We start from the raw sequence: 12,316 nt of genomic DNA on the forward strand, positions 1-12,316 counted from the left end.
CTGAACATAATAAGGGTGGGTATATGATGATCATAAGACTTGTTGAAATAATTTCCCCACCTGGATCATGCACATTCCAACCCCTACACTGAAATTACTCCTTTACCTTTAATTTTGTGGAAAGTCTCAGGCACAAAAGCTTGGATTGCTTTGAACCTTTCTACCACAAATCCCAATGTTGGGAACTGACAGCTCCCATAACTGATCAGCTGCTCTGCCAATACCTCTGGAAAGATTTTCTGAAGTCTTAAAGTCTGGAACCTTGTGAAGGCAGCTCCTAGAAAAACAAGGAGTAAAACAAAGGAGAAAAAAATAATGAATGGTTAAAATCCAGGTCGGTGGCACATTTATTTTCTTGCTAAGCTTAATTTTGGTTCCTCAATCAAAGGCATATTTCAATATCCCCTAAATGGCCAAATCCTGACAACAAAAGGGGGGGGGGGGGGGAGAACATGGATCTCAAATGGGAAAAATAAAAAGAATCTGTTAAAAAAGAGATGCTTCTCACCTATCCTCAGGTCTAATTCCTGTCTTACTTCCACAGCATCACTCACTCTCTGATCAGGCTCAGTCAGGTGTTGACAGGCCGTCTTGACAGCATTAGCAGTGATTTCAGAGAAGCGGGCTCTAAATACTCGGAGATTTGGCTTCACTGTCAAAAAAGAAAAAAACAGATAACAGATTCAAATCCCTTTTCTCATAAGTAAGATTTTCTTAAAAGGCTAAATTAAAACTAGTTTAAGAATTTAAAGTGTATCCAATTGAATCTGCTTTAACAGTCATTTTATTCATTTAATAAACTTTATGGAACAACTCATCAAGAATTACTGTCTTTCATGTTAGCTCTGAGTCTTATGGATTTTATGGAGGAGGAAAAAAACTGAGTTGGTTGTTTCCTCTAAATTGGATGTGTTACAAAAAGACAACACAAAAGGGCAACCAGACTTTATGTTCATAGGGAAAATGTTCAATAACAGATAATGTCTGTAAGATACAAGGAAAGTTTCTGTAAACAAAATCCTAAAAGTGGAAAATAATGGATAACATTGGCCAATCATAAGCAGTTTTGCTCAGTTAATGTCAGGGAACATATTTTGCATTCAAGGTTTTGTGGAGGAGTATCTGTAGTGTAAACACAAAATGTATTAATTTTTTAAAGTAAGCTTAAAAAAAATTTAAACTGTTGTAGCAACTCTTTTTGTACTGACAAGGAACTAGAAATTGAGTAGATGCCCATAAGGTGGGGCATGGCTGAATAAATTATGGTATATGAATTTAATGGAATATTATTGTTCCACAGGAAATAATGAGCAGGCTGATTTCACAAAAACCTGGAAAGGCTTACATGAATTGAGGCTGAGTGAAATGAGTAGAGCCAGGAAAACAATATACACAGTCACAGCAAAATTATGTGGTAATCAACTATGACACAGACTTAGTTTTTCTCAGCAATATAGTGATCCAAGACAATTCCAATAGACTTGGGATAGAAAATGCCATCTTCATCTAAAGAGAGAACTATGGAAACTGAATGCATATTGAAGCATACTAGTTCATGTTATTTCCTTTTTTTTTTCTTGTGGTTTTCCCCTTTTGTTCTGATTTTTCTTTCACAACCTGACAAATGTGAAAATATGCTTAAAATGATCATACATGTCTAACCCATATCAGATTGCTTGCTGTTTTGGGGAGAGGAGAGGAAAAGGAGGGAAGAAAAAAAAGGAACTCAAAAATCCTACATAAACAAATGTTGAAAACTATCTTTACGTGTAATTGGGAAAATAAAATGCTATTAAAATTTAAAAACAATAACTATGAATTGTACATGAAAAAAAATTAAACTGAATATGTTAGAAACAAAGAAACCCTGGACTAAAAGGAACTATATTTGGGGTCAGTATTAACCAAGATGCACCTGGTAAGTCTTATTACTGAAATACAATTGTCCTAGTCCTCACAGAGCTTGACATAAAACAAACAAACAAAAAAAACAATAACCTGCCAATTAAATAAACTTCAGAAATTTTTTACTGAAATGAAAAGACAAAGAAGGTCCCTGCTCTGATGGAGGTTACTATTTACTGTAAGAAGGGATGACTTCCTTTCAGAAAACAAATAAAGAATAATATATAAAAAACATCTCTAAACTATACAAGACAATGAGCATAGCATAAAAACTGAGAAAAGGTCAGTGGCTTATTGAGAGCATTTGAGAACTGTATATTAAACTTTTAAATGTTATATAGAGGTTATTATTTACCAGCTTTGCACACATGGATAATTTCAAACCCAATGTTCTCTCCCTCTCGATCACAATCAGTCCAGATCAACAAAGACTGGCATTGTTTGACCTCTTTCTCCAATGTTTTCTGAAATATGAATTTGGAAAAGAAAAGTGTCGATAAGCACAACTCATAAAACACATTATTAAGCCAGTAAATGAAACTCATACTTTACATCATCACACTAACTAACTAAGCAATGGATTATGAGCACAATAATATAACTAAGTATACCAAGTCAAATCAAGTCAAGTAGCTCTTATTAAACATCTACTATGTACCAGACATTGTGCTAAGTACTGGGGATGCAAAGAAAAGCAAATGACAATCCCTGTCCTCAAGGACTTCATAGTTTAACAGTGGTATCCCACTGTTAAACTATGAAGGAAGACAGGACAACCAGAAGGTGGTGGTGAAGAGGGAAAGCATTCCAGGCAAGGGAACTAGGCAGTGATATACTCAAGATTTCAGAGATATATTGATTTGTGTGAAAAGAAGCATACATTCTGTTAAGAAGGTGGGTTCAGTTTGGGGAGGAGAATGCAGAAATGCATATGCAGAAATGATTGTTATATAACCAAAAGGTATTAGTAAAACTTAATTTGTTGAAAATGTATTTATTAAAATTTTATTTTGATTAAAATTCTATTCTATTCGATTAAAAAGATAGAATGCAAGATTGTTAGGCCATAAAATTCATAACTGCCACTACTCAATAAATGTTTAAGGTCCTGCTTGATGAACTCAAAATCCTACCTTGATATCTACAAAGTTCTCTGGGCAGTATTTTTCAATTTGAGCTTCAAAGAGTACAAGAGGGTTGCAGCTCTGCCTAGAGCACAAACAAAGATAGAAAAATAAATCAGCGGAACAGAAAGATAAACACAATTTAGAATCAATCCACGAAACAGGGCAGTCTTCAATTAATTCAAGAATACAAATTACTGGGAAAGGAAACTTGTCATTAAACAAAAACTGCTAAGAAGCTATCTAGCAGTTTGGCATAAAATCCAATTAGGCCAAAAACTGAAACCTTTGGCCATAATAAATTCCAAATGAATCATCCCTCTAGAAATGAAAAAAAAAATCATATCATAAACTGATCAGAAGAAATGAGAGATTTAACCTTTTCAAAAAGTGGAGAGAAGAAAAGTTCTTAACCAGCAATGATATAGACAGAATTACTTGTGACAAAACATAATTTCAATTCTATAAAAATATAAAGATTGTATGAATTTTAAAAAATGCATACATATTCTACTGGGTTTATATCCCAAAGAGATCGTAAAGGAGGGAAAGGGACCCATATGTGCAAAAATGTTTGAGCAGCCCTTTTTATAGAAGAAAGGCAAGAAACTGGCAAGAAACTAGAAACTGAGTGGATCCCCATCAGTTGGAGAATGGCTGAATAAATCATGATATATGAATGTTATGGAATATTATTGTTCTGTAAGAAACGACCTTCAGAGAGGCTTGGAGAGGCCTACATGAATTGATGCTAAGTGAAATGAGCAGAACCAGGAGATCATTATACACAGCAATAAATTTATGCAATGATCAATTCTGATGGATGTGGCTCTCTTCAATAATGAGATGATTTAAAACAGTTCCAATTGTTCAGTCATAAAGAGAGCCATCTACACCCAGAGAGAGGACTGTGGAAACTGAATGTGGTTCACAACAGCATTTTCACTCTTTTTGTTGTTGTTTGCTTACATTTTATTTTGCTTCTCTTGATTTATTTATTACTGATTTGATTTGATTTTTCTTGTGTGGCACAATAATTGTAAAAATATGTATGTATATATTGGATTTAACATATATTGGACTATTCGTCATCTAGGGATGGGTGTGGAGGAAGGGGGGAAAATTGGAACACAAGGTTTTGTAATGGCTAATGTTGAAGACTTGTCCATGCATATTTTGAAATATAAAAAGCTTTAAAAAAAAGTATATAGATATATTAACAAAAGAAGATGAATTGAGAAAAAATACTTGCACTAAATATTTCTTATTAAGTGTGAAATCATAAATTAAAAGTGAATTGATATATTTATGAGATTAAAAGATGTTACCCAATAGGTCTATGGTCAAAGATACAGATAAGCAGTAATCAAATGAAGAATAAACCTTATCAATAAGTTAGGATTCCAGGGACAATTATTTGTACATTTTTCGTCATCTTAAATAATAAGAAATGAACATTCAAAGACTACAAGATATTAACTCATATCTATCAAATTGGCAATAATGGTAAATTGGTAGGAAAAATATGACATAGCAATTCAGCAGCAATTCACTCCTGTTGGGAGCTGTGAACTGATCCCATCATCTAGGAAAGTAATAAGAAACTACACAATAAAAGCCTTTACTTTCTTTTTTTGTTTGAGCATGGTATTTACTTTATATCTTTTTTACATCAAATTTTATTTTTTCAATTACAAAAATCAGTTTTTTCTCCATCCACCACTATTAGAAAAAGAAAAAAAAAAAGCAATGTCCTTTAACAAATAGGTATAATTAAGCAAAACAAATTCTCACACTGGTTATGTCAAAAATTTTATGTCTTCCTGTACACCCTGAGTCCATCATTTCTCTGTCAGGATGGAGGTCACAAACTTCATCTTTGGTTCTCTGGTAGTCACTGCAATGATCACAGTATTCAAGACTTTCAAATTTTTGTTTTTATAGTGACATGTATAAATTGTTCTTCTGGTTCTTATCACTTCATTCTGCCTCATTTTATACAACTCTCTCCAGATTTCTCTGAAACTATCTCAATTATTTTTACAGCTCACAAATATTCCATTACATTTATATATCACAATTTGTTCAGCCATTCCAATTGATGAGCATCTCCTTAGCTTACAGTTCTTTGCTACTTATAAAAGAGTCGGACTTTGAAACAGTATACAATTAGCCTGTGAAGGAAATCAAAAATGCAGGCGGACAAAAATAGAGGGATTGAAAATTCTATGTAGTGGTTCATAGTCATATCCTAGAGTTCTTTTCCTGGCTATAGGTGGTTCGGTTCATTACTGCTCTATTGGAACTGATTTGGTTCATCTCGTTGTTGAAGAGGGCCATGTCCATCAGAATACATCCTCATACAGTATTGTTGTTGAAGTATATAATGATCTCCTGGTCCTGCTCATTTCACTCAGTATCAGTTCGTGTAAGTCTCTCCAGGATTTTCTGAAATCATCTTGCTGATCATTTCTTGTAGAACAATAATATTCTATAATATCCATATACCACAATTTATTCAGCCATTCTCCAATTGATGGGCATCCACTCAGTTTCCAGTTTCTGGCCACTACAAAGAGGGCTGCCACAAACATTCTTGCACATATGGGTCCCTTTCCCTTCTTTAAAATCTCTCTGGGATATAAGCCCAGTAATAACACTGCTGGGTCAAAGGTTAGGCACAGTTTGATAACTTTTTGAGCATAGTTCCAAATTGCTCTCCAGAATGGCTGGATGTGTTCACAATTCCACCAATAATGTATCAGTGTCCCAGTTTTACCACATCCCCTCCAATATTCCGCATTATCTTTCCCTGTCATTCTAGCCAGTCTGACAGGTGTGTAGTGGTATCTCAGAGTTGTCTTAATTGGCATTTCTCTGATTAATAATGACTTGGAGCATCTTTTCATATGGACAGAAATAGTTTCAATTTCTTCGTCTGAGAATTGTCTGTTCATATCCTTTGAGCATTTATCAATTGGAGAATGGCTTGATTTCTTATAAATTAAGAGTCAATTCTCTATATATTTTGGAAATGAGGCCTTTATCAGAACCTTTGACTGTAAAAATGTTTTTTTCCCAGTTTATTGCTTCCCTTCTAATCTTGTCTGCATTAGTTTTGTTTGTACAAAAACTTTTCAATAATAATAACTTTTTTTTAAAAAAAAAGTTCATACTTGACTAAAATGTCCTTATCCTTAATACTAAGATATTACTGCAAGGAGGTCAAAGACAAAAAAAAGTCTTCCTTCCAAGAAGGGATTATTTCATTTATTGCTGTAGAGGACCACAGATAGTGGGGGAACTCTGGGTAAGGTATAATGCCCTTTAACCCCGAAGGAACCCGCTGACAATATTTGGTTTGGCTCCCCATTTCCCTTGATGTTCACACCTTTTTCTGAGAAGTCAAGAAGGGCATGACCACCTGTGTTCGATTTAAAGCAAGGATACTTACAACTTAACTCAGTGTGATTGATGAGATAATGGTTTTCTAGTTCAGATATACTTAGTATGGTGATGTAATGGTTCTACATTTGGCACATGCTCAGTGTGCTATAGTGATATAATTGTACTAAGGTATTTAAGGGCTGAGAGGACTTGAAATAAGTAGAATGGAGTGTGTGAGCTCGAGCTCAGACTCCAGACCACAGAGAGATCCTCCAGAAAGCTAGCCCAGACACAACATATGGCGTCCAATGTGGAGCAAAAACAAAGAAGCAGCAGCACCCAAGAGCTGTTCGTGAGTGGGATCCTCCCAGAGTTCCTTCAGAAACACGCAGAGAAGGAAAGGGAGAAGAGCCCCCCGTAAGACTTTTTTAGTTGGGGTAATTAAATGGGCCAATACATCAGAGGGCCAAGCCAGGAGACTGATGAGAGACTTAATTGCCTGTTCTGACTACAGTCCTCTTCTGCATTTGAAAGTTTGCCTCCATGACATCTCACAAGATCAACACCTGCTACAACCATCTAGAGGTGATAGTGCTGCTTGCATTCCTCAATGGACAGATAACAGCAAATGCACAAACTTACTGACCAAAATGTAGGAAGGTGGGGAGGGAGAGGGAATATCCATAAAACAAAAAACCTGCCCCTTCACTTAGGCATGATCCTTAAAGGATCATGCCTAAGTGAAGGGGCAGGTCAATTCTCTGAGAGCCTCACTTGAAGGCTTATTGGAATACTTAAAGGAGTTGCAAATCAGCCTTTACTGACACAAGTGTTGCTTGTGTATTGGGGCAAGAATTGGAGGCAAGAGGGAAGAGACGAGAGGTCAAACAATGCAACTGCCTCTCAGTCTCCTTATATCATCATCATTATCATCCTCTCATATGAAGAGATCCATTCTACAGGTCTGAGTTAGAACTCCAGCAGCCACTGGCAGGTGGCTCCTGTATCCCACCATATTCTATTTATTGTATTTATTTTTGCTGAGGCAATTGGGGTTAATTGACTTGTCTAGGGTCACAAAGCTAGGAAGTGTCAAGTGTCTGAGACCAGATTTGAACTCAGGTTCTCCTGAGTTCAAGGCTGGTGCTCTATCTACTGGACCATGTAGCTGTCCCTATTTATTGTATTCCTATTCCCAACACTTGGCACATGCTGGGTCCATGGTACCTACATATAGTGTTTGATAATGTTTATTGATGGATTAATTGGATTTCAAGAAATACTGGCTCAACAAGGATACTATATAGTAACTTCCATAGACCTTTATTTATTCAGCATTTAAGATAGGAATATTTCACTCAATAATCCCTTCCCTTTCTGATACTCAACAGGACTTTAGAATGTTAGTCAGAAGAGGCTTGGGAACATAAAATAGAAATGAGAAAATGGATATTTAGAGAGATCAAGACTACAAAGCAACTCCAGAGTACCTGTAGTGCTTGTACCACCCTACAGTTCCTGAAGCTAGTTCTAAGACTTCAGGAATGGTTAAAAAAAAAAATAATGAAAGAAAGCAAGGTCTTTTGGACACCAAAATATTTCTAGTACTTTTATGTGGTAATAAAGAATTAAAAACCAAATAAATACTCATCAAGATGTAAGTAGCTTAACATTTTGCTAAACTTTTTTTCCTCTTTTAAAATCATTGTGAAAAAGACTAGCTCATAAATTAGTGAAAAGGGGAGGGATCTAATTAGAAACAAAGATGATGCAAAAATAAGTGATTAGCTAAAACAAACTACCTTAAAGCATTAAAAGTTTTCCTACAGAAGGAAGAAAATATCTAGCTACAAAAAAAAAAAAAAAAAAAAAAAAAAAAATCCAGAACTATTTGTTATCAATCAATGAACATTTTTTAAGTAATGGCAAGTAAGGTAAAATGGATAGAAAGTCAGCCTTAGAACCAAGAAGACCTGAATTCAAGTGCCACTTCTGACACATAATAGCTATGTAAATATGGGCAAGTCACTTGACTTTTTAGTTCTCTAGGCTTCTCAGACTTTTTCCACTCAACTCCTTTTTACCCAAGAATTTTTTTACACGACACTAGGTATATAGAAGAGGTATACAAATCAAACATTTGCAGATAATAAATCATAATTTCTTGACGTGGTTCAATTATGCAACCTGTATGGGATCACAACCCACAAGATAAGAAGCTCTGTTCTAGGCAATTCTCTAAGATTCTAAGGCAGGGGTCCTCAAATTACAGCCTGAGGGCCAGATTCGGCAGCTGAGGACGTTTATCCCCCTCACCCAGGGCTATGAAGTTTCTTTATTTAAAGGCCCACAAAACAAAGTTTTTGTTTTTCTTATAGTCTGGCCCTTCAACAGTCTGAGGGACAGTGAACTGGCCCCCTATTTAAAAAGTTTGAGGACCCCTGCTCTAAGGTATCGATCTAAAATTGAGAAACTGCCTCATCTAAGAGCACTAAAAATTAAGTGATTTGCTAACAGTCACAAGACATATCAGAGGCAAGATTTGAATCCAGGTGTTCTGGCTTCAAAGCTCATTCTAATAGTAGGTGGGAACTGTGGGAACTGGCTTGTATTCAGAAGTACATTTGCCCCAGAGTCACACTGCTTTAAGTGCCAATTGATATTTCTTCTGAGTAGGCTTGTTCTAAATGTATGGAATAAACTTATAATAAAGTAGGTTTTCTTGCCATAATACCATCAGTCTTTACTTATGGACCTTTTGAAGACAAAATTTTTATTAAATCCTTAAATAATCCTGTCCCATGGAATTGGCAACACTAGCTAGCTAACATTATAGTGGAGATAAATTTTAATACTCATGTTCAGCTGGAAGGCCTAATAAAATTAAAGCATAAAGGTGGGAGAAAAAAAGTCCATAGTTAAGGATGCTGTGATAGAAAATACTCACTAAAATGTACAGTCACAGAGAAGGGCTCCCATTTATAAAAATCAATCTTCATTTTAAGTCCATATTTTTAAAATTGTTTCAATTCAATTCAATTGCTTAAGTCCTAAAGTTCTTTGGACTTAAAAAAAAAAAATCCAAATGACTTGTGTTTTCTGCTTTTTAAAAACCCTTTAACACCCCAAACAGAACCAGAAAATTCTGCAAAAACAAAACAAAACAAAAAACAACAATAACAAAAAAACCAGGAGCTTTAGCTCAATTTAAGAGAATAAAAGGATTTGTAAACTATACACTATAAAAATTACAATTCCAAACAACTTTAGACTAAAACAGTAAATAAGGTACTTTAGTCTTTCTATTGCATTAGAGTGAACATACACACACACACACACACACACACACACACACACACACACGGCAGGAATATCATGTGATCAATAGCTTTTTTAGAACATTATATTTAGGAAAGTAAATAAACAAAATTCTTGAAGCCCTCTATGTAACATGTATAATAATGTGATTTCCCTTGTGGTTTATGGGAAGTCTCTAGAACTTAGTTAGTGTTCCAAAACTCAAAAAATTAAAGATATCCCTAAGTACCTGATAAAAGTTTATACTCTCTTGATTCCTTAGAATTTCTGCTATGTTGCACAACTCTCTCAAAGTGACAATACCCACCTCCCTCTTCCCACCAGGGAAAGTACTGACCATTTTCTAAACGGCATCTGGAAATCATGAGCGAGCAAATGTCCAGAAACAGAAGTCATTACCATGGTGACATTCTGTGGGGGAGATAGGGAAAAGAAAAAATAATGACTATTTTTTTTAATTTTAAAAATTGTAAATTCATTTTTATTGTTAAGTCCAAATTTTCTTCCTTTCACCCCTCCTGAGAAAGCAAGAAAAGTAAGTTACAATCACATATAATCAAGAAAAATAAATTCCCATATTGGTCATGTCCAAAATAAAAAAAGAAAGAAAAGAAAACTATATGTCTCATTCTGCACTTTGAGTCCATCAGTTCTCTATCTGGAGGTGGAGAAGATGTTAAAACATGAGGCCTATAGATTTGTGGTTGGTCATTGTGTTGATTAAAGGTCCTAAGTTTTTCAAAGTTGTTCTCTAGGTTCTATCAATTATATTTTGTAATTACAGATACAGTGCTCTATTAAACTAAATGGTCTACTAAAATAAATCTTTTTCTGGACACTTTTCAGTGAATACTAGTAAAAACACCATTCTGGTCACCACATGTAAACTAACTTTTTTCATTATTTAGGAATTCTTCCAAGTAACACAGATATTCAAATATAGCTCAAGGAACATCTCCCCGCCCCCCCCTCCCCCCCAGACCCCCTTTATTAAAGCTTTTTAATTTTTCAAAACATATGTGTGGACAATTCTTCAACATTAGCCCTTGCAAAACCTTATGTTCTATCTTTCCCTCCTTTTCTCCATAGATGGCAAGTAGCCCAATATATATATTTAAACATGGTAGAAATATATGTTAAATCCAATATAAGCATCATCTTTTATATGAAGCCTTTTCTAATCCTTCCAATTGCTAGCATGCATTCTTCCTAAATACCTTATATTAATTATTTTGTATATATTTATACTTATTAACTTCACATTTATGCTATACAAATACTAGTATGTTCGAATATAGAAAGCAACATAACTACTAAAAGGAAAAAAAAAGATCTATTGGACAGCTACGAAGTATTGTGAATGGTGTGCAGGGCCTGAAGTCAGAAAGAACTGAGCTCTAAACTGTCCGCAAGACATTTACTAGTTGCATGAGCCTCTGCTTCCATTTTCTCCCCTAAAATGGGGAGAATAACAGCATAAGTAAAATGCTTATCACAGTGCCTAGCACATAGCTAAGTGCTATGTAATATTATTATTATGTGATAATAATATTATTTTATTATCTATTTGTGGAAAAAAATGTTCATAGCAGCTCTATTTATCATAGGAAGAAGCTTAGGAACAACATGGCTGAGATGACTGAAAAATGAACAAATTGTGTTGTATGAAATGACTGCATTACAAGAAATGACATATGAAGACTACAAAGAAATACTGGAAAATAATCAAAGTGATGCAGTTTAAAAAGTAAGATTAGAATATATCAACTATAAATCCTTTACTAACAGGGGCAGCTAGATGGTGTAATGGGCAGTAGATAGAGTACCGACCCTGGAGTTAGGAGGACCCGAGTTCAAATGTGATCTCGGACACTTAACACTTAATAGCTATGTGACCAAAAAACCCCCCAAAACAAACAAACAAATATAAGACTCAACTAACAGAATCTGAAAAGAAGCAAAAACAATGTATGATTTTGTTAAAGGTAATATATGTGTTTCTTAAAACAAATTGTGAAAAAGGAAATTTATGATCTAATTGTGGTATATTTAAAATTTTTTGTTTGTGATAAAGTATTTTGGCACCTACCTGGCCATGTAGTTGATAGTCAAACTCATAGATCTTATTGAATTTGGACAATCCTTCTCTCTATTTAAAAAGAAAGAAAAATGAGAAAAACAAAACAAGACAAAGCAAAACCTAAGGATTCAATAGCTTTTCTACATAATAAGCAATCAGTGTTAAACCACCTGCAAATGAAAAGCAGACCAGAATTTTAAAACATTGTTAATTTTGACAGACTCTCAAAATAAGGCAATTAAGAGTTCTTTCCTTACCAGTCCTACTGCCCCTTCTCTTTTTTTTTTTTAATTTAAGATTAGATTTAAGATCCATTATCATCCCTCAACTCCTTTACAAAACATTAACATTTCTTTCTTCTAAAAGCAATAACAGATGACTATTTTGTAGAAAGAATACTGTCCTAGGAGTCAGGAGAAATAGGCTTAATACACCTCTGCCAGTAATTAACTATGGGAATTTATAAGTGACATCATTTAGTTGGAATAGATGATATCTAACA

General features: G+C 34.6%; 1 protein-coding gene across 1 annotated transcript in view; it reads right to left on the minus strand.

Moving 5' to 3' along the window:
* Positions 1-12,316, minus strand: part of TOP3A (DNA topoisomerase III alpha) — a 40,805-nt gene that overhangs the window by 25,088 nt on the left and 3,401 nt on the right. The window contains exons 2-7 of the mRNA XM_031938621.1: positions 11,824-11,883; positions 10,072-10,145; positions 3,039-3,114; positions 2,261-2,369; positions 509-652; positions 107-277 (exon numbers count right to left, since the gene is read on the minus strand). Coding sequence (XP_031794481.1) covers positions 107-277; positions 509-652; positions 2,261-2,369; positions 3,039-3,114; positions 10,072-10,145; positions 11,824-11,883 — 634 coding nt within the window. The remainder of the gene's footprint in view (positions 1-106; positions 278-508; positions 653-2,260; positions 2,370-3,038; positions 3,115-10,071; positions 10,146-11,823; positions 11,884-12,316) is intronic.

This window comes from Sarcophilus harrisii, chromosome 1 (genome assembly GCF_902635505.1).
Source record: "Sarcophilus harrisii chromosome 1, mSarHar1.11, whole genome shotgun sequence".
Lineage (NCBI taxonomy): Eukaryota > Metazoa > Chordata > Mammalia > Dasyuromorphia > Dasyuridae > Sarcophilus > Sarcophilus harrisii.